The sequence below is a fragment of the Dama dama genome, chromosome 14 (genome assembly GCF_033118175.1).
Source record: "Dama dama isolate Ldn47 chromosome 14, ASM3311817v1, whole genome shotgun sequence".
Taxonomy (NCBI): domain Eukaryota; kingdom Metazoa; phylum Chordata; class Mammalia; order Artiodactyla; family Cervidae; genus Dama; species Dama dama.
The window spans coordinates 34406788-34429335 of record NC_083694.1 but is presented as its reverse complement, the minus strand read 5'-3'; the positions used below and the strand labels follow the sequence as shown (position 1 = coordinate 34429335).

The 22548-nt window shown below is 35.6% G+C and overlaps 1 protein-coding gene across 1 annotated transcript; it reads left to right on the top strand.

The window, feature by feature from the left end:
• Positions 1 to 190: 190 nt before the first annotated feature.
• CCDC181 (coiled-coil domain containing 181) lies at positions 191 to 22487 on the top strand. Its single transcript, XM_061161215.1, has 6 exons — positions 191 to 290; positions 4869 to 4988; positions 9550 to 10497; positions 14766 to 14912; positions 20576 to 20730; positions 22159 to 22487. Exons 2-6 carry the CDS (start codon positions 4872 to 4874, stop codon positions 22319 to 22321), a joined length of 1530 nt encoding a protein of 509 aa, XP_061017198.1. The 5' UTR covers positions 191 to 290; positions 4869 to 4871; the 3' UTR covers positions 22322 to 22487.
• Positions 22488 to 22548: the final 61 nt, after the last annotated feature.

Below are 22548 nucleotides of genomic sequence, written 5' to 3'. Positions count from 1 at the left end.
GGAGGGAATTAATTTCTGTCTCTTGCTGCAGTTCCCTACTAAGAGGGTTGTTCTGGCCTAAAACAGGTACATAGAATTTTGCTGATGATACACATTGAATGTGTGAAACTCATAAGGAATATGTGTTAGTTTGTGTATGAAACTGAATATAATTCAGTTTGTGTGAGATGTATTTTTGTTCCAGAATGTTGACTGTGTTCCATATGGCCAGTACTGTGGGGATGAAGATTAAAAGAAGTGAAGGGGACTGACTATCCTGTGACGCATTTGAAAAAGGCTTAAGGGACTTGGTAATGCGAGTTTATGATACATGTTCTTTGTTTACTTGGGAACCAGCCATGACTTTTTTGAAGTTATAGGGAAGGAACGGCACTTCTTATTTGATGAACTTCATTTACTTCTCTGAGTCACTTCAACTATGGCTTTTTTCTTTTAAATTACAGCATAATAGTTTAATTTCATAATAACCTAATATGTTTAATTTATAATTATTTGATTTTTATTTATTTTGATGATTCTGTGTTTTAGTTTTGAATTTGAGTTTTCACATGGTTGTGAGATACTTTGTAAATAATAACACATATTTACTAAAGTTTTCAGGCAACCATTTATTTACAGTTGAAACTATGTTTTAATAAAACTAAGAGAAAGCACTGTTGAGTTCCATAGAATTCTTATTCTAACAATTAGTTATGTAACTGAAAAATCTTAAAATAATAAATTTCCAGATTTCTGATCAGAAAATAAAGCATATTATCCTAAAGCATTTGTGACTGTGAAAAAAGTTTTATTTATGTAAATGTTTTGGGTTACAGTGGCTTTTAGTCTATTCTTCATCATTCATGACACCCTATTTGAATGGTTAGTTACGTAAACACAACAGTTTGCATGATTCAGCATGTCTTGCAGCTGCTTATTTAGTCTCTAAGTTGTGTTTGCAACCCAGTGGACTTCAGCCTTCATGCCTCCTCTGTCCATAGGATTTCCCAGGTGTGAAAACGGAAATGAATTGTCATTTCCTCCTCCAACAGATCTTCCCAGCCCAAGGATTGAACCTGAGTCTCCTGCATTGGCAGGTGGAATCTTTATCACCGAGCCACCAGGGAAACTCGGGCAGTGATAAACTCACTCTGGAATACTGATTTGTTTTCTTCAAATCACTTCAAAATATTATTGCTCTCAACCTCTGATTTACGAATTATTGAAGCATTACTTTGAGTCTTTTAAGAAAGTATTTCCCATTTTTTAGCTGAAAAGAAATAAATAGGAGGAATTACAATCCAACTAATACAGTAGAAGTAGTTATAATTATCTGGTTGAATAATTAATATTCAGTGTACCTAAAACTAACTTTGTCTTGAGCGTTAAGGGGAAGTTATAATTAAGAACTCTGCAGGGTAAAGGTGACATGTAAGTGAAATAGAATTTTAAGCCTTGAATTTAGTTATTCAGACAATGATCATTTATTTTATTTTTGACTTTTAAAAATATTTATTTTTCATTGATGATTGGTTTACAATGTTGGTTTGATTTCTGTCATACATCAGTATGAATTAACTATAGGTGTACATATGTCCCATCCCTCTCAAATCTCCCTCCTACCTCCTGCCCATTCCTACCCTTGTAGGTTATTACAGAGCCCCAGTTTGAGATCATTTATTTTAGACTAAGCATTACCATGGTACTCTACATTTGTTTGAACATTCTCTTGCATTTCATAAGTTGGCAGTTGTTTGCTAATTTGCATCTTAGAATAAAGGTTAAAATAAACCTTAAGGGTCTTCTGGCTCACCTCTTTTTCTAAAGCTTCAGTCTCCTTTTAAAACATGCTATGATCACCTTCTGAGCTATGTATAAACATTTGATCAACAGAGAATGCAGCTCACTTCACTTTAGGATGAGTTTGAAACTGTAAATTATGCCAAAATTTGCCCCTGAGTTTCTAGTCCTTGGTACTGGTCTTACTGTTTGAAATTATGCAAGTCCAACCCTCCTTCACATAATGACAAATTTAAATATTGCAAAGCAGTTGTCCCGACTCTTCTTCAGGGGATTTCTCTTCTTTAAGCTAACATTCCTAGGGTTTTCAAGTAGTCCTCAGAATCTGGCTTTACGGCATTTTATTCTCATAACCTGCCTTTATCCCTTCTCCTTGTCTTTTATCCCCTTTTCTCCTGGTTTACCATCCTTGAATGTGTTACAGTTTCTTTTGTTCTCTAAACTGTAGAAAACTGGATACAGAGCTTTATGTTACCTGTTCTTTAGCCAAGTCTCAGTCTTGGAGCCCATTTATGTTTTTGTTCTCATAATTTTTTAAATTGAAGTATATTTGATTGAAGTGTTCTTGATTTACAGTATTGTGTTCGTTTCTGGAGTACAGCGAGGTGATATACAGTCATATATATACACAAACATATGTACACACACATGTATATGTATTCTTTTTCATTCTAGTTTATCACAGGGTATTGAATATAGTTCCTTGTGCTATGCCGTAGGGCCTTCTTGTTTATCTGTTTTATATATAGTAGTATGTATCTGCTAATCCCAAACTCTTAATTATCTCCCCACCCCCTTTCCCCTTTAGAAACTATATGTTTGTTTTCTATGTCTGTGAGTATGTTTGTTTTGTAAATAAGTTCATTTGTGTCATACTTTAGATTGCATATGTTAAGTGATATCATATGGTATTTATTTATCTTTCTGGTTTTCTTCACTTAGTAAGATAATCTTTAGATCCATCCATGTTCCTGCAAATTGGCTTTATTTCATTCTTATTTTTTGTGGCTGGGTTTGCGACCCCATGGACTGTAGCCTAACAGGATCCTCCATCCATGGGATTTTCCAGGCAAGAACACTGGAGTGGGTTGCCATTTCCTTCTTCAAGTATTCCACTGTATATATGTACCACATCTTCTTTATCCATTCATCTCTTGATGGATACTTAGGTTGCTTCCATGTTTTGGCTATTGGAAAGAGTGCTGCTGTGAACATTGGGGCACCTGTGTCTTTTTGAATTGTCTCATTCTTTTAACTTATATTGCACATAGTACTGAAACCCCTTATCTCTTCTTTTAGCTAGTGCTGGTACAGCTAGTGGAAAGATGGTCTCCCACATGCTTGATGGAAAAAGCAGAAATCTTGCTTTAGTAAAATTGGCACCTGGTTAGGTGGTCTGGTCAAACTTTTTGGAAGAAGTGAAGCTAATGGCCACAACAAAGTTTGTGGATGTTTACCAAATCAAACATAATACCTCTCATTTTATATCTTTGAAAATATGCCTAGATTTCATGTGTTCTTGATATCTGTACTTTCTACTTCCAGAGAAGGTTTTAGGTAACTTCATCTTGGTGTTAGAGCAAGAAAAGGCAGGTATAGAAACAGGGTCCCAGGTGTTTGGGGCACTGCAAATCTTATTTCTACAGTTCTTTTGAAATTGGACCTAAAATTCTAAGTGTATTTACAGAGCATTGTTCTTTTTGTTTTTGTTTAAGTCAGTAGTGGAAAGTATGCAGATTATTGCTGTATATTTCTACCTCTGGCTATTTCATGACAATTAGATATACATAAATAATTTTCCCTCAAGCTTTTTCTTTTTGAAAAGATAATATGACATCAAACTGACCCCTTCTGTTTCCTTCTGGAACCTTCTCAAGGGGCACATTTATGTTCAGGTCATACTGGGAAATTCCATGCACTTTTATGTTTGTTCTTTTTCAGACTGTTCTCTTGTCTGGAGTAGATGATGAGGTCTCATACTCAGTATTCAAAACACATCTCAACTTTCCTTGATATTTTCAATTTTAAGCTTAGTTGCTTTTTTATTCTTCCTTCCACAGTCCTTTATACCTTTGTTCCACTTACCTACATTTTCAGTTTATGTTTTGTCTACATTTGGAATGTATGTATTTGACTTACATTTGTCTTCTGTATCAGGGCTCAAGAGCATATTTTATAATTTTTAGAGACATGTTGTAGGTGTTCAACAAATAGGTTTGCTAACATTGTAATGTATATTTACATACATATATAGTATGCTCACACACATAAAGACATGTTATAGGTAAATATTGGAATGCATCTTTCATTTGAAAAATTATGGGCCAATAAATTAGGGCTTGAAACTGACCTCAATTTTCTGATAACTTTATGGTTTGTTTTATTAAAAATGACTAAATTTATACACCATTTTCACAAATATTTATTAACTTTCACCTGGCATTCTTATTTATTATCACTGCCTTCCAGATAGTAGTAGGCATCACAGTTTGTTTTTTATATAAAAAAGCATCTTTTATTTTGAATTGACAGCAGTTTGACTTCTGTGGAAATTAGTTTTTACCATAACTGAGTCAATTGTTACATAGTTAAAAAAACCTCTCAGATCAGAAATTATAATTACACTGAGTAAATTACCAGAAAGATTGAGAAACTGAGGATAACAATTAATATAATCGTTTTAATTTGAATATAGGAAAATGTGTGTGAGTGAGACTTAAAAGCTGATTCATCAGCTCAGACCTAGACAAGGAGTTTTAATGATTGGCAGGGGATGTGGAAAATCCTTCTCTGATACTCAGATAGTCTTATATCTGCCTTTTTAAATCTCCTTGTGTATTAGGCTGACAGGAACTGGGGGGAGGTGCAATGGTTATTAGGAGTGGTATACCTAGAAAATGTCTGGCCTTTGTAAGTCTCTCTTTTAGGATATACTGATATGTTTATTCTGAACATTCCATAATTTGTGTTTCTATGTGTTAATTAGCTTACCTTTAGCATTAATCTTCATACTCCATACTACCCCTAAAGTGGACATGACGTAATACCTTAACTCTTTTAATCTTACAGTATTACTCTTTAACAAACAGAAAATGAATGAAAATAAAGATACTGATTCAAAAGACAGTGGAGAATATGAAGATGACTTTGAAAAGGACCTGGAGTGGTTGATTAATGAAAAAGAAAAAAGCGGTGCCAACATAATGGAGGTATATATAAATTGCCAGCAGCATTCGTAGTAATCATATTAACAAAGTGTTTTGTAGTTCTTGAGGAGTTTTCACATGTATTACCTCATCTAAACCTCACAAAATTCCTTTGATATACATAGAACGAGTAGCATTATTCCTATTTTAGACATGAAAAAATGGAAGCATATAGAGTTTAAATGTTGTGTCATAAAGCATAGGGTTAATTAGTGAGAGAGCAGTGATTACATTAGCACTTACAGCTAAAATTATAATTAAAAATAAAATTATAATTGATATAATTCAGTAATACAATTTATTGCATCAGAAGTAAAAAGCAAATGCAACTAATTTTTACTTTATGTGAACTTGGGTAAAATAAGGGGGTTTACTTTCAATTACATGAAAAATAAAGCAAATCCTCAAAAACATGGTCTTTCAGCTAATATTTGAAACGTTAAGAGTGAATTTTAGGGGAATGAATATACAGAAAAAAGTAAAAGGTCAAAGACTGAGACACAGGGGTATATGTAGAAAAAAGTGGATCCATTAATCATGATTCTATACTATTTATCAGACATGTAGTAGGGATATCTAGGAAAATTAACCAGTTTCTGAATTATAGAAGGTTCTGTCTCTTTTTACTTATATACAGTGTGTATGTATATCTATGAGTGTATATGTATGCATATGTATTGACACTGAAAATGAAAGAAAGTGAAAGTGTTATTCACTCAGTTGTGTCTGCAGCCTGCCAGGCTCCTCTGTTCATGGAATTCTCCAGGCAAGGGTACTGGGGTGGGTAACCATTCCCTTCTCCAGGGGATCGTCTTTATCATCTGAGCCACCAGAGAAGCTCCTATTGACACTAATTATATATAATTTTATTAAAATATATAACTATTGTACATAATGTAATTAGTGTCAATAAATAGGGAAGTAATGAAGAAAAGGACCAAGACTGGGATAAGATAGGTGACTTGAGAGGGATGTTGATCAAAGTATTTATAGCAGGAGCCAGTTTTAAGAGGGTTAAGGAAAAGACTACAAGGAAATGAAGGCTGCAGGTTTTTTTATCACAACTCTCTCTTGGTTCTATCTTGCTTTCTTATGCAGTGGAGAAGACAGATGAGATAGCTAACATTTGGAAAAGGCGACAGAGTCAAAAGTGAAGACTTTTCTAAGATGGCTTTTACATGGCAGTTTTATGCATCTTTGACAGAAAAATAATCAGAATGAGTAGAGGAAGAGATGAAAGAAAAGTGAAAGCCGCTCAGTCGTATCCTATTCTTTGTGACTCCATGAACTGTAGCCCGCCAGGCTCCTCTGACCATGGAATTCTCCGGGCCAGAATACTGGAGTGGGTAGCCATTCCCTTCTCCAAGGGATCTTCCCAACCCGGGATCAAACCCAGGTCTGTTGCATTGCAGGTGGATTCTTTACCATCTGAGCCACCAGGGAAGCCCAGAGGAAGACATACCAGAGCAATAATGCTGAACCAAGGTCTCATGACTAGAAGGGTATGAGGTCCACAGCACAGGGTTAAAGAATTAGAGAAGTTTCAATGATAATTCATTGCCTTATTGCTTTATTCATTCATTGAAAAGTAATGATCACTTGGCCATGTGTCAGAGGCTGTTCTAGGTGCAATGGATACAGCAGTGGTTAAAACACAATGCTCTTTTCATGTGTTTGTTAGCCATCTGTATGTCTTCTTTGGAGAAATGTCTGTTTAGTTCTTTGGCCCATTTTTTGACTGGGTCATTTATTTTTCTGGAATTGAGCTGCAGGAGTTGCTTGTATATTTTTGGGATTAGTCCTTTGTCTGTTGCTTCGCTTGGTATTATTTTCTCCCAATCTGAGGGCTGTCTTTTCACCTTGCTTATAGTTTGCTTTGTTGGGCAAAAGTTTTTTAAGTTTCATTAGGTCCCATTTGTTTATTTTTGCTTTTATTTCCAATATTCTGGGAGGTGGGTCATAGAGGATCTTGCTGTGATTTATGTTGGAGAGGGTTTTGCCTATGTTCTCCTCTAGGAGTTTTATAGTTTCTGGTCTTACATTTAGATCTTTAATCCATTTTGAGTTTATTTTTGTGTATGGTGTTAGAAAGTGTTCTAGTTTCATTCTTTTACAAGTGGTTGACCAGTTTTCCCAGCACCACTTGTTAAAGAGGTTGTCTTTTTTCCATTGTATATCCTTGCCTCCTTTGTCAAAGATAAGGTGTCCATAGGTTCGTGGATTTATCTCTGGGCTTTCTATTCTGTTCCATTGATCTATATTTCTGTCTTTGTGCCAGTACCATACTGTCTTGATGACTGTGGCTTTGTAGTAGAGCTTGAAGTCAGGCAGGTTGATTCCTCCAGTTCCATTCTTCTTTCTCAAGATTACTTTGGCTATTCAAGGTTTTTTGTATTTCCATACAAATTGAGAAATTATTTGTTCTAGTTCTGTGAAAAATACCGTTGGTAGCTTAATAGGGATTGCATTGAATCTATAGATTGCTTTGGGTAGAATAGCCATTTTGACAATATTGATTCTTCCAATCCATGAACACGGTATGTTTCTCCATCTGTTTGTGTCCTCTTTGATTTCTTTCATCAGTCAGAGAAATGCAAATCAAAACCACAATGAGGTACCATTACATGCCAGTCAGGATGGCTGCTATCCAAAAGTCTACAAGCAATAAATGCTGGAGAGGGTGTGGAGAAAAGGGAACCCTCTTACACTGTTGGTGGGAATGCAAACTAGTACAGCCGCTATGGAGAACAGTGTGGAGATTTCTTAAAAAACTGGAAATAGAACTGCCATATGACCCAGCAATCCCACTTCTGGGCATACACACCGAGGAAACCAGATCTGAAAGAGGCATGTGCACCCCAGTGTCCATCGCAGCACTGTTTATAATAGCCAGGACATGGAAGCAACCTAGATGCCCATCAACAGACGAATGGATAAGGAAGCTGTGGTACATATACACCATGGAATATTACTCAGCCGTTAAAAAGAATTCATTTGAATCAGTTCTAATGAGATGGATGAAACTGGAGCCTATTATACAGAGTGAAGTAAGCCAGAAAGATAAAGAACATTACAGCATACTAACACATATATATGGAATTTAGAAAGATGGTAATGATAACCCTATATGCAAAACAGAAAAAGAGACACAGATGTACAGAACAGACTCTTGGACTCTGTGGGAGAAGGCGAGGGTGGGATGTTTCGAGAGAACAGCATTGAAACATGTATATTATCTATAGTGAAACAGATCACCAGCCCAGGTTGGATGCATGAGACAAGTGCTCGGGCCTGGTGCACTGGGAAGACTCAGAGGGATTGGGTAGAGCGGGAGGTGGGAGGGGGGATTGGGATGGGGAATACATGTAAATCCATGGCTGATTTATGTCAAGGTATGACAAAACCCACTACAATATTGTAAAGTAATTAGCCTCCAACTAATAAAATAAATGAAAAAAAAAAAAAAACACAGTGCTCTAATGAATCTTCTTCATTCCAGTAGATTATTAAAATCACTTTTTCCTTTGAGGCTGGTAGGAAAAAATGACTGACAGAGAAACAGGGGTGAGTGTTAGGGCAAGATTTTATTGTAGTGGATTTTAAAAAGAAGTAAAAGCTAAAGGAGAATTTGGAAACAGATACTGTGGAAATGAACCAGAGAATCAAATAAGGCTAAAAAGAACAATTACAGTGCAGAGATCTTAGTTACTTGGTAGTCATTTTAGGGGGCCACGTTGATTTGCTTATTGGACATATAGCAGTGTTGTCCAGGTTAGGAAGAAGAGGCTGTTAGAATTGGTGACTAAGCTAGTAAAAGAGGAGGGGAATTTTAAGGGGTTGATGACAGCAGGACATAGTAGCCATTACTTAGTAGATGTGGAGCAGGGTTTTGTGAAAATACTGGGTTCATGGTTCAAGTGGAATTAAATATTTTTTAAAAAATATAACCAAGTTATATAATGGTGTTTAACATTGATTACTGGAGCCTCTGAAGATAATTGAGGAAGGAAAATCTGATCCAGAGGTAAAAGTTGACTTGGAATTTGGGTGTAGATCATGCAGAAAATAGCAGCAGTAATAATTTGAAAAGATCATAGGAAACTCAGAATGATAAGGACTTGACCAAAGGCAGGGACCTTGTAATGGTCCTGGGGAGAAAGATATCTTTTTGAAAAAGTACAAATATTACAAGGAGAAAACATTTAAAAGTATATTCTTCTGAAAATGTAAAAGGAGGAACATTTTATAGAGGGAGGGATGTTAATATTGTACTGTTTGTAGTTACATTTTTATACATTGGCATGGAATCTTCAAAAAAAGCAATCATTCTAGTACTTAGCAACATCAAATTCAGATTTAAATTTTTCCCCAATTTTTTTGCTTTTTCCCTTGGGGAAATAAAATAGGAATTAGAAAACTATGAGTGAAATATGAGCAGGAAGCATGTAGATTTTCCCATTCATAAAATAAATTACGAGTATGAACATCCATTTTGGATTGTCTACATATGAGTGGACAGAGTCTCAATTTTTACTGAAAGTGAATCTCATCTCTATTTTTCTAGATGGGCTGTGGGAATGAAGAGAATATTAACCAAGACTTAAAAGGGAATGAAACAGAAATAGAACACACCAAGCAGCTATCTGATCCTGATAAATCTTTGAAGGATGAGGTTTCACCAAGAAGAAATGACTTTATTTCTGTACCAAGTATTCAACCTTTGGACCCCATATCAGATTCAGACAGTGAAAACTCTTTGCAAGAATCCAAACTAGAAAGCCATCAAGACCTGGAGGAGGAAGAGGATGAGGAAGTAAGGAGATATATTATGGAGAAAATTATACAAGCCAACAGACTTCTACAAAATCAAGAACCAGTGAATGATAAAAGGGAACGCAAACTTAAATTCAAGGACAAATTAGTTGATTTAGAAGTTCCTCCTCTGGAAGACAGTGATACTTACAAAAATTATTTTGAAAATGAAAGTAATGTGTCTGGGAAACTGTCACAGTTATGTATTTCCAATGAATTTGGACAAGAAAATGTGATCCTGTCATTTACTGATGGAAATTGTGAAGAAAACAAGGATAGGAAAATCCTAATGGAGAGAGATGGAAAGTTTGAACTTGTGAATTTACAGGACATTAAGAGTCAGGGGTTTTTGCCCCCCATTAATGCTAATAGTACAGAAGGTGAACCTCAGCAGTTGTCACCCAGATCTCCCAATTCATCTGTCAGTGGAGTCAAGAAAGAAGAGCCAGTAGCCAAAGTTCATGCTCTTGCTCCCTCATCAACAGAAGAGCCACTGACTTACATCCCTCAGCCACCATCCAACCCCAAGACTTATCCAAGCTCTGCTGCCAACCCAGATAGAAGTAAGGGGAACAGAAAATCTAACCATAGGACCCAGTCTGCAGATGTGTCTCCAGCGACCTCAACATTTTGTCTCTCTCCTCAACAGAAAGAACTGAAAAAACGACTAGAACAAAAGAGAGAAAAGCTGAAGAGAGAGGTGAGAGCACAAGTGGGCATTATGTTGAAAGTAGAATATGTTTCTATGTTTTATAAATTCAGTAAGAATTGACATGGTTCTTCAAATGATTGGATATATGCACTTGCTTGTTTTTTCCTGTTGCTGGATTAAGTGGTTAAGTGTTAAGAATCTGTATTTATGGAACAAGCACCCTGATTACCCTGGTCCTTTCTTGTGAAGATCATACAAGCATGGTAATGAATGACTTGTGTTGGAGCTAGAGGAGATCTCAGCAATGGTTTCATCTGATCCTTTCCTTTTAAAGGTGAGGCCCAGAGAAGTTAAGTGACTCCTGAAAATAATCTTGATATGCTGTGCTGTGCTTCATCGCTCAGTTGTGTCTGACTCTTTGCGACCCCTTGGGCTGTTGCCCACCAGGCTCCTCTATCCATGGGGATTCTCCAGGCAAGAATACTGGAGTGGGTTGCCATGCCCTCCTCCAGGGCATCTTCCCAACCCAGGAATTGAACCCAGGTCTCTCACATTGCAGGTGGATTCTTTACCATCTGAGCCACCAGGGAAGCCCATGAACACTGGAGTGGGTAGCCTATCCCTTCTCCAGGGGATCTTCCCAACCCCCAAACCAGGGTCTCCTGCATTACAAGTGGATTCTTTACCAGCTGAGCTACCAGGGAAGCCCAATCTTGATATGAGATAGGTGAAAATCTGATGTCAGATGAAAGAAATGAAGGCACAAATTTGTTGGGGTTTAGAAGGCAACAGAAGAATTAGATTATAATTCTCTGGTGTGTGTGTATGTATGTGTGTATATTTCATACATCTTCCAGGACTACTGGATGGAAGAAATTTTCACATATTGAGGTACAGGGAATTCTGGCTTATACATGATTTGTCTTGAACATTATGTGCCACCTGGGAAGCCTCTTTTGCTGACTAGAACAGTCTATCTATTTGAACAGCCTGTCAAACATACTCTGCTTTCACCATTGGGAAAAAAAGAAAGAATATTTACCAGATTGTTTAGAATGCCTCCTTGAAGATAGGATAAATGCTCCCCACCTTCCCATGACACTCAGGCTAGTTCTCCTTTGAAGATGAGGTTCCTTTCCCAGACACCAAGGCCATACTGACTTACTGTGTACATGTTAATCTGTCTCTTTTGAAACCTTGAAGGAATGTACCCCTGTCATATTTGATATTTCATGTTTTTTGTTCTGACAAGATAAAAAACTGTGGTTCAGGCATCCAGAATGGAGCTGGGTGGCCATTGTGGATATGGTTTCAGATGTGTTCCTGTATCACCGAGAACCTGAATTTTCTGAACTGTATCAAACTCAAATATATCACCAGACCTCTTCAGAATACCATCTGCCAGCTTCAACTTTATGGTCTCAAGGTCTCCCCTTGCAGTTATTTAACCATTTCAGATACCAGGCAATCCTTGCTTAAGCAGCACCCTTATTTCTTGCTAGCTTCAATCCTAATTCCTGACAAACAACTTATGTGATTTGCATTTTTTGCCTATATATAGATGCCTCCCCTATTTTGTAATGCAGTGGGACACAATCCAGATGCTTCTTGAATTTGTGTCTCCTGGGCAATAGTCCTCAGTGTGGCTGGAAATAAATTGTTTTCTGTTCCTCTTAGAGATTGTTATCAACACTACATTTTCTTGATTTCAGGGATTTTAGTTTTAATTAAGAATAGAGCCTAATAACCTAACTGAAATGTCTCCAAGATGCCCTACAGAATCCAAAATTATTATTATTTTGGGGAGGGGGGTGGTTGCTCCTAAAGAGAATAAAAGTGTTTTATAATTGAAAATTCTAAATACTAAAACTGGGGAATTTTCTCTGAACTACATAAATCAGTGCCCTGATTCTCTGTTTTACTGAATACCAGGTAGCATTAAGCTGAACCATATAAAATGTCTAGCTGTAAATACCTAATGGCAAAAGAATCATAGTTAATAGAATATAAGAAGAAACCTTAAAGATTATTTCATAGGTGAAAAACTAGTCCAGAAAATTTAAATAACTTTACCAAAGTCCCATGACTTGTTTGTAGCAAAGTCGAAATCCCAGTTTTTCTGTCATGTTGAGAAGTTGAGAAGTGGTATATTTTGTTTGTTGAGAAGTGGTATATTTTCCATTTACGTAGGAAATGATCAATGGAAATTTCTGGCATTTAAATCAGGAACTCACATTAGCAGAAAAAAGATTAAGAAATGAAGTTACTAAGAACATGTAACCTGTAGCACACTTTTAGGCAGGAAATCTGAAAGGGTGCATACTTAATAAAATTTAGCTTAGTTGGCTACTGAAATCTGAACTCTGTCAGACTCAGCTTCCTTGGTTCAGTTACATAATAGGTACGTAAAAGGATCTGTTAACTCAGAACTGCGTGATAATATAAAAGAATTTGATGAGAATAACTGAACTACTTGTTTGCTGCATACACACACATGTTTACATGTGTGCTTCTGTATATTATTTCTGTAGAAGTTATATAGGAGGTTTTATATAATGTCAGTGTCTTTTTCACTAATGAACTAATGGTTATCTTTAACAGGTATGACTAATGGATAGCTCGTTTTTCTTTTGATCCTCTTTCTTGGGTGTCACACACTGTTTTGGGATACACTTTTCTCATATCAGGATCCTCATAACTAAATTTCACTTTGGTTATGTACTAGCTCAAGGCATGGTCTTTAAGTGCTAAGACTTTAAAATATTTTCAACTGGTTTCAGGAGAAGGCTTTCCTTTTTGAAGCCCTGCAAAGTATTTCCTAGGTTGGGCTGCTCTACTCCATCTCTCTACACTAAGTGCATCACCTCACTGTTCTCTTTGGCAACTACAGTGTCTTTGCTTTGGCTAATATCATCTGTTTAATCCAGATGTCCTGTCTGGAAAAATAATTGTCCTACAATTATTCATGCAAGGCATCCCAAATCCTTTGGTAAAAGGGAGCTAAAGTAAATATAAAATTTAATACTTAGTAAATTCACATATTATGTAAGCCCCATTATAAGGGCTTAGAAAATGGTATACAAGTTTTTAAAAAGGCATTTTATGCTATTAATTGTTTAGAATTTTTCCTTTCCCTTCTACGTTTTGTTCAGTCAAAAAGGGCTTGCTATACTGTCAAAACACATGGAAAGGACTCTGAATTCATTATTTGAAAACAGTTTAAGCATGGATTCGATCATTCAGTTTATTTCCATGCTAAAATTTTAGTATTGAAAGACACTTATGAGCTTGTTAATACAACTTCATTTTATTGATGAGAATACTGAGTTAAATGGTTTGCCCAAATTAACATAGTATGATGGCAGTATGATTGTTACTCAGATCTCTTAACTTCTACCATGGTGATATTTCCACTAAGACATGCTGCATTGTTCCCACTTACTGTTTTATAGCTCTTCATAACTGCTTTAAATACCTCCCTTAAGGTTTACGTAACTCTCTTTCATAACATCACTTTAATAATTCAGTTAAAAAAATTCATTTTGTTCTTATAGTTAACTGTTTAAATATTTTTCTGATAGCAAAATGTTACTTTATGGATATACGCTAGTTGAAAATATTTTTAAACATTATGATAAAAAATCTCCAACACATATGAAGGTACAGTTAACCCTTATGTCTCCATTACCCAGATTCAAGAGTCATTGAGATTTTGGCATATTTGCTTCATCTCTTCCTTTTTTGGCTGGTTTTTTTCAAAGCAAGTTCTAGACATCCAATCATTGCTCACTTATACACTTCAGAGATGATTGTATACTTCAAAAAGAAAATGATTATAGCACTGGTTTTGTAATCACAATGTCACGTGTCACAATTAACAAATTTAACAATAGTGTAAAAATGTTTAAGACATTTATAGTGCTTCTGTAGACACCATATTAGTGCTTGTAGAGTGAGTGTGTGTGTGTGTGTGTGTGTGTTTGGGGCGGTCTTTTGCATTGCTGTGGTTTTTGAGGAGTTAAATACCAAGAATAAACTAGGAAGTGAGGGAGAGATCCAAGGAATTCTTGAACAGCATGTTGCATAGTGTAGATTTATGTAATTATAGACTTAACTCTACAATTTATCTGAAGTCTTCCTTTCTTCCTCTAAGAAAATTGGAGGCCCTGTTTTCTTTAGGGAGGCCAAATTTACAGATGGAAATTTTTAGGGGCTAGGAATTCTAATGTCAGACATCAAAATATATCTCTCTATTTTGATAACATATATAATTTTACTAATTTTTCATCAGTGTGTTTGTATATTCTTTCCTCCAGGAAGATCAAAAGAAAATAGAAGAAGAAAAAGAAAAGAAAAAAGAAAATGACATGGTATTTAAAGCATGGTTGCAAAAGAAGAGAGAGCAGGTCCTAGAAATGAGGAGAATTCAGCGAGCAAAGCAGATTGAAGACATGAACAGTAGGGTAAGTAATCCTTCTTCATGAAAAATAAGTTCATACATATATGAAAGCTGGATTTATTTACAGAAGGGAGTCTATCAGACTAAAAGCCTAAAGAAGAAGTAGAAAAAGTGGTCCAAGAACTACCCTTGCAAAAGGTGCAACATGCAGATGACTTTATTACATAACTAAATTCTAAGAAGCCTTGTAAAAATCAAATGATTCTTATTTTATTCAAACAGTTAAAGCACAGAAAAAAGGAAAGCTACCAATTCATTTTTTCAAGATATACAACTTTGATATTTAAATAGGACAATGCACACGAAAACTACAGATTGGTCTCAAGAGTATATGTATAGGAATCTTCTGTGAAAACTAACAAAGCCATCATATTATTTAATTTTTTAAAAAAATTGAAATATACAAAAAACCCATGAGAAAGTAAAAAAATCATCTATATCCCTACTATTTAAAAAATGTATATAAACTAAAAATTGAAAATTCAATCCTAGCCCCTTCCAGGCTCATCTCCTAGTGGTAACTGCTTTTAACAGTGTGCTGCAAATCCTTCTAGCTCTTATTTTTATTTACATGTTTATCTGCTAAAAGTGTATTATATGGTTGGATTTTTTTCACTCATTCATCAAGGACATATTTCTAGATCATTGCATTTAGATCTCTTTTCAAATAGCTCCATGATATTCTACTTTCAGACGTAACTTAATTTATTAAACCATTCCTCATTTGTAGATATTTAGATTGATTCTAATGTTTCTCTATTAATTAACAGGGCTGTTGTGAACATGTAAATTCTATAGGAGAACATCAATATTCTATAAGAGGGTTTCTTGGAAATTTATGACTTATTGGATGTCCAGAATGAAAGTTGTGGTTAAATATGCAAAGTTAGCCTCCTAAAGGGTTGTATCAATTTATAGTCCCTCCAGTTGTATATAAGAGCGAATGTTTCATATATCCTGTCTAACATTGTATATAGTTTATTTTCTTAATTTTTTTCAAATTATTAATATATATGACTGTATATGAGCATGTGTTTTCTGTGAATTTCCTATTTGTAGTCTTTTCTTTTTTACCAGTTTTATTTTTCTTGTGCTTAGTTGCTCAGTCATGTCCAACTCTTTTAGACCTCGTGGACTATAGCCTGTCAGGCTCCTCTGTCCATGGGGATTCTCCAGGAAAAAAAACTGGAGTGGGTTGCCAGGCCCTCCTCCCGGGGATCTTCCCAACCCGGGAATGGAATCCAGGTCCTCCCGCATTGCAGGCGGATTCTTTACCAACTGAGCCACCAGGGAAGCCCAAGAATATTGGAGTGGATAGCCTATCCCTTCTCCAGGGGTTCTTCCTGACCCAGTATTCAAACTGGAGTCTCTTGCATTGCAGACAGTACAGATTTTAATCCTTGTCTATTATGTCTGTAAATATGTTTTCCTTGACTAACAAAATGATGTACTTTTACATTGTTTATTATGCTATTTATAGAAATTTAGCTTTTATAATCTTGGGATGGACAGTATCTTTTCAGGTAGTAAATCTGAAACCATGAACTAAAAGAGAAAATATTGAGAAATTTGACTGCAACTGTATAGTAAAATAATAGCATGCTATAATCAAGTACAGTTTATTTTAGGAAGGAAATTATGGACCAGTAATAACAAATTATTAATATATTCAGTACAAGATAGGTAAACAAAAAGAATTTGTCTATCTTGAAAGATATAGAAAAAGTACACACTCATATTTACTAGCATTTATTTTTAACTTTTTCTAATAAAATGTGGATCACAGAATAAATACTATCTTAGGAAATACTATAAATATACCCATTAAAGTCAGAGACAGGTAAGTCTCCCTTCTATAATAATTTTATTCTGGGAGTCCTATCTGGTATATTAAGAGAAAAGGAAATGAGGTAATTTTTACATGGAGCAATTCAGTTTTACCAATTCCATTTATTGAAGAGACTGTTCCTTCCTCATTGTTACTGATGGTTCCTTTGTTGAAAATAATTGACAGTATATGCATGGGTTTATTACTGTGCTCTGTATTCCCTTCCATTGATCTATGTGTCTATTCTCATGTCAGTACTATTAATATGCTATTTGATTGCTTCAGCTTTATAATATAGGTTAAAATCAGGAAGTGAGATGCTTCCAGCTTTGTTGTTCTTTCTCAGGATTACATTGGATGTTTGGATCTTATACAGATTTTAGGAGTTTTTTTCAATCTTGTGAAAAATTTCATTGGAGCTTTTATGTAATGAATTTTAGATTGCATGGACAATTTTTAGATCATATGGACATTTTAACAGTATTAGTTTTTCTAGTCCATGGTCATGGAGTATCTTTCCATTCATTTGTATCTTCTTTTTTTTTTTTTTGCCAGTGAGAAATAAGTTTGTTTATTCCTATAGCATAAAAATCCATGTTTAGGTTTGGACGAACCCTTGGAAAGCATTTTCTGCCTCCTGTTGGCTGTGGAGGCATTTTCCCTGCAAAAAGTTGTCGAGATGCTTGAAGAAGTGGTAGTCAGTTGGCAAGAGGTCATGTGAATATGGCTGATGAGCCCAAAGTTTGTAGTCCAATTCATTCAACTTTTGAAGTGTTGGTTGTGTGACATGTGGTCAGGGGTTGTCATGTAGGACTGGACCCTTTCTGTTGACAGATGCTAGCTGCAGGCATTGCAAGTTTTGGTGCATCTCCTCAATTTGCTGAGCCTATTTCTCAGATGTAATGATTTTGCTGGGGTTCAGAAAGCTATAGTGGATCAGATGGGCAGCAGACCAACAAACAGTGACCATTATATTTTTCTGGTGCAAGTTTGACTTTGGGAAGTGCTTTGGAGCTTCTCCGTCCAAAGCACTCGATGACCACTGAGCTGGTCATTGCCAGTTGTATAAAATCCACTTCTTGTTGCATGTCACCATCTGGCCAAGAAATGGTTCACTGCTGTTGTAAGAGAAGACACTTCAAAATGACTATTTTTTTGATTTGCCATCAGCTTCTGTTGTTGTTCACTCACTCAGTCGTGTACAACCCTCTGCGACCCCATGGACTGCACCACGCCAGGCTTCCCTGTCCTTCACCATCTCCCAGAATTCTGCTTCAGTCCTTCCAGTAGATATTCAGGGCTGCTTTCCTTCAGGATTAACTGGTTAGATCTTCTTGCTGTCCATTTGTATCTTCTTCAGTTTCTTTCATCAATGTCATTTTGCTTACAGCATAGTCTTTCACCTCCTTGGTTAAATTTATTCCTAGGTACCTATTTCATTCTTTTTTAATGCTATTTTAAAAGGCCTTATTAATTCTCTTTCAGATAGTTTGTTTTTAGTGTATTGAAACACAGTTGATTTTTATATATTGATTTTGTATCCTGCAGCTTTACTGAATGGTTTATTAGTTCTAACTTTTTTTTGTGTGTGAGGAGGGGTGAAGTCTCTAGGGTTTCTGTATGTAATAATAATATGTAATGTGCAAATAGAGCAGTTTCACTTCTTTCTTTCTAATTTGAATACCTTTTATTTCTTTTTCTTGTCTGATTGCTCCAGCTGGGACTTCAAGTATGTGTTGAATAAAAGTGGTGAGAATGGGGATTCTTGTCTTGCCCCTGATAGTAAGATGTTAGCTGTGGACTTGTGATATAGTCTTCATTATTTTGAGGTATATTCTCTCTATACCCAATTATTGAGAGTTTTTATCATGAAAATATATATTTTGTCAAATGCTTTTTTTTGCATCTATTTAGATCATCATATGATTTTTATCTTTCATTTCGTTAATGTATATAACACTGATTTGTAGATTTGAACCATCTCTGTAAAATCCCACTTGATTATTGGTGTATGATCTTTTTTAATATACTGCTGAATTTGCTTTTTTGATAGTTTGTTGAGTATTTTTGCATTTAAAGAATTCATCAAGTATATCAGCCTATAATTTTGTTTTCTTGTATTGTCTTTGTCTGGCTTTGGTATCACAGTAATTCAGGCCTCTTAAAATGGATTGGAAGTGTCCTCTCCTCTTCTGTTTATTGGAAGTATTTGAGAATGATCGGTATTAATTCTTCTTTAGATTTTCTAGAAGCCATCTGGTCTTGGACTTTTGTTTTGGGGGAGATTGATTATTGATTCAGTGTCATTACTGGTAATCAACATGTTCACATTTTCTGTTCTTCCTGATTCAGCCTTGGTAGATACTATGTTCCTAGGAGTTTATTCCTTTCTCCTCACATCTCCTATTACTGTCTTTCCTTACCATACTTTTCTTTCGAACCTGACATAACAATCAGCCAATAAATCCTCTATTTTCATCTTATCTTGAACAATACTGCCCAATACAATTTTCTGTGATGATGGTAACACTGTATCTACACTGTCTAGTAAAGTGGCCACTAGCCATAATATGACTGTTAAATACTTAAAATGTAGCTAGGGTGACTGAGATACTGAATTTCTAATTTTATTTAAGTAGTTACTTTAGTGCAGGTATAGAATGTATGAGAAGGGAAGCCTTATCTCCCACCTCCCCCTATGGTGCATCCTAGTAGCTCTGTACAGGTAGACACTGTATGTAGTAGATGCTCTGTAAATATCTATTGAATGAGCAGATGAACAGTGATACCCATCAATCCTGTCTGTCCGTGCATTCCTCACTCTTTTAATCTATAGTTGCAGACTGAACACTTTTTAGTAATCTCCAGATAGTGCCAGACTTTCAGGTGTTTAGCAGTGGTCTTGTAGGTCCATAGGACCTCTTCACAAAGTTCTGCATTATACACCAAAGATTCTAGGTTATATAAATTATATAAATTAGACTGGAGCATACTTGGCATTGTGGGCTACAGATAAAGGAAAATGCAAGGTGTAGGAAATCTATATCACAGAACTCAGATGTGGCAAAAGTATTAAATGAATGCATCTTTTCCTTTTGTATTCTAGCCAGGCATCCATATAATGAGTCATGCTTTTTCCAAGCCTGAAGAGCCCCAAAATCTTTCCCTTTGCTCTCTTTACTCTCAGCTTTTGAAAACTCCTTGAGGATAGTATCCATCATGAAGTTTGAAGAACCATACAACAAGCTATTTCCACTATCCCATTCTTATGACAAAGTCCTCATGGCAATTATCCTTATGAAAAAATTCTTATGGTTGAAAATCCTCATTGCCATGCTCCATAGTAATTATTGCATTTTTGGAGATGGGCTTGGCAGATGCTCTTAAAAATGAAAGAAGAATTTAAAAGAAAGGTTGAATAACACAAATGTTGGGTCATTGGTTTTCAGTTCCAGTGGAGCTTCCATGGAGCTTCCTTCAGGAATTTATACCAATACCTTACTCATACTGTCTGTCTTCAGCCCTGTTTTATATGCTTGTGTCGGTGTGCAAAATTATTTTATTTGTCAAAGGGCTCAGTTTTGAAAAGTTTGCCAATCACTGCATCTTGCCATTCTCCATTTATTGATTATCTCAGTAAGACTTTTGAAAGAAGCCAGAGGGCAGTGAGTGTTGAATCAGAGGTCATGTATTTGGTTTGGATGCTAAAAGTGCAACAAATGAGACCAGTATTATTATGAACAATTGGTGAATAGGACAGATATTCTTATAGGGTCCTATTGGCAGGGCCTTAAAAAGTAGTTTTCATTTCTTTAAGCAAAACTTACTTTTGTCAACAGCAGGAAGACAGAGATCCACAGCAAGCTTTTCGATTATGGCTTAAAAAAAAGCATGAAGAACAATTGAAAGAAAGAAAGACAGAAGAACTGCGAAAGCAAGAGGAGTGCTTAGTCTTCCTTAAAGGAACAGAAGGCCGTGACAGGGCCTTTAAACAGTAAGTCAAAGGAAGGGTATTTCCCCTCCTCCTCATGGGCAATTTAGAAAATTATATAGTCAATAAAACTTAAAAAAAATTAATCCCTTACATTATATATCTATACAGTTTTAAAGCCACAGTTTTAAAAATATGTGAGAAAATTCTTTTAACTCCATACTTTGCATATCTATACCATTCTTTCCAGATATGGTTTAATACTAAAAGTATTTCTTAATGGCACCAGTGTGATAACTTTTGATAGCCTCCCATTGATTGATTGATTTGTTCATTGCTTGGAGAAGTGGGCCAAAGATTGGTTACAGCTTCTCCTACTTAGTCCTCAGAAAACTGAATAAAGAGTTGCACTTAACCAGTAAGTATTTTTCTGTAAAGAGGAGGAAGATCTGTACAGACCAGATGAAAAGGGGATTTAGACACCTATTTTGGTAATTGAAGGCAAACCCAGTCTCCTTTCAGTTTCCTGGGTAAGAGTGTAATACCTGGCTTGTAATACTATTCTGAGGAAACAGATCTGGCTTCACAATTTTGCCAGCAAGACTTGGGAAAGGGAGTGGAAATTTAGTCCATTGTTTGAAGTTCATTTCTTTCTTTTCTGCTGTCTCTCTCTTCCTTAGTTTCTTTGCCTCTTTCTTTCTTTCCTTTCCCAGCTGACCCCCAAGGGACTGCAGTTAATTTGCTCAAACTACTATCCAGTTGAAGACCACACAACATTGGGTTAGAGGTTTCTTACGTCTCTTCTGTGCTAGTTCAGTCATTTAGTTGTTTGGGTTTATTTCTGAAAACATGTATAAAGGCGTGCACATACCACATATGCACTTTCATACCAGAGATGTAATATACATAGGTATTTTTAATGTTATTTAACCTAAGCAAGCTTTATAGACTTAAATTTGTTAGAATGTGGACTTTCCCTTCACCTTTTTTTGATGTTTTTTCTTCTTAGGCTTATTTTTCCATTTTAAGGAAGAATTATTTTATTCACTGAAAAGCAGGAACTCTATGATTTCTCTACCAAGAATAGCAAGGCAGCATTTCTGCATGCTGCTAAATAAATTATATTCAACCAGTCAAATACTTAGTTGTTTAGAAAATCATATTTTAAAAAAGATTTAAAAATCATTTTACATATGACCTATGTATGCCGCATGTAAAATAGTTTGTAAATCACTTTAAAAAGTTTTTTAGTTGGCAGTTTCATTATAAGACAGACTTAATTTCAAATATTTGATTGTAAATGTTACCATGCTTTCCTAGTGTGAGCCTTTGGTATAAGAATGAAAATTTTCAGTTAATACTAATTTGTGTTGTGACCAGACCATTTCAATATAAAGAAATTCAATTTCCTATAATTGTCTATAGTAATAACTTTATAGTATGAAGATATATTTAGGCTGATACCAGATCTGATTATGTCTCTCTCTACAGATGGCTAAGAAGAAAACAGATAGAAAAATTAGCAGAGCAGCAAGCTGTCAAAGAAAGAACTAGACAGCTCCGACTAGAAGCAAAGCGGTCTAAACAGTTACAGTGCCACCTATATAATATGTCAGAAGCCAAATCTTTCCGTTTTACTGATCATTACAACTGAAGGTATTTATTAAACACTTCATTTGGAAGCTGCTGTCCTCAAAATTTTGGATATCATTTCTTATGGCCTGTGTGCTTTGGTCATACTCTAAATTATGGAAGTGCTACTTATCTTTTGGTGGTGTTGATGGTGAATTTGTCTTATTTCCTTTAATAGTAGAGCAAAATAAATTTCTTATCTTGCAGCATTGTAATGTGTTATACCATCTTAGTCCATGCAAAAAACTG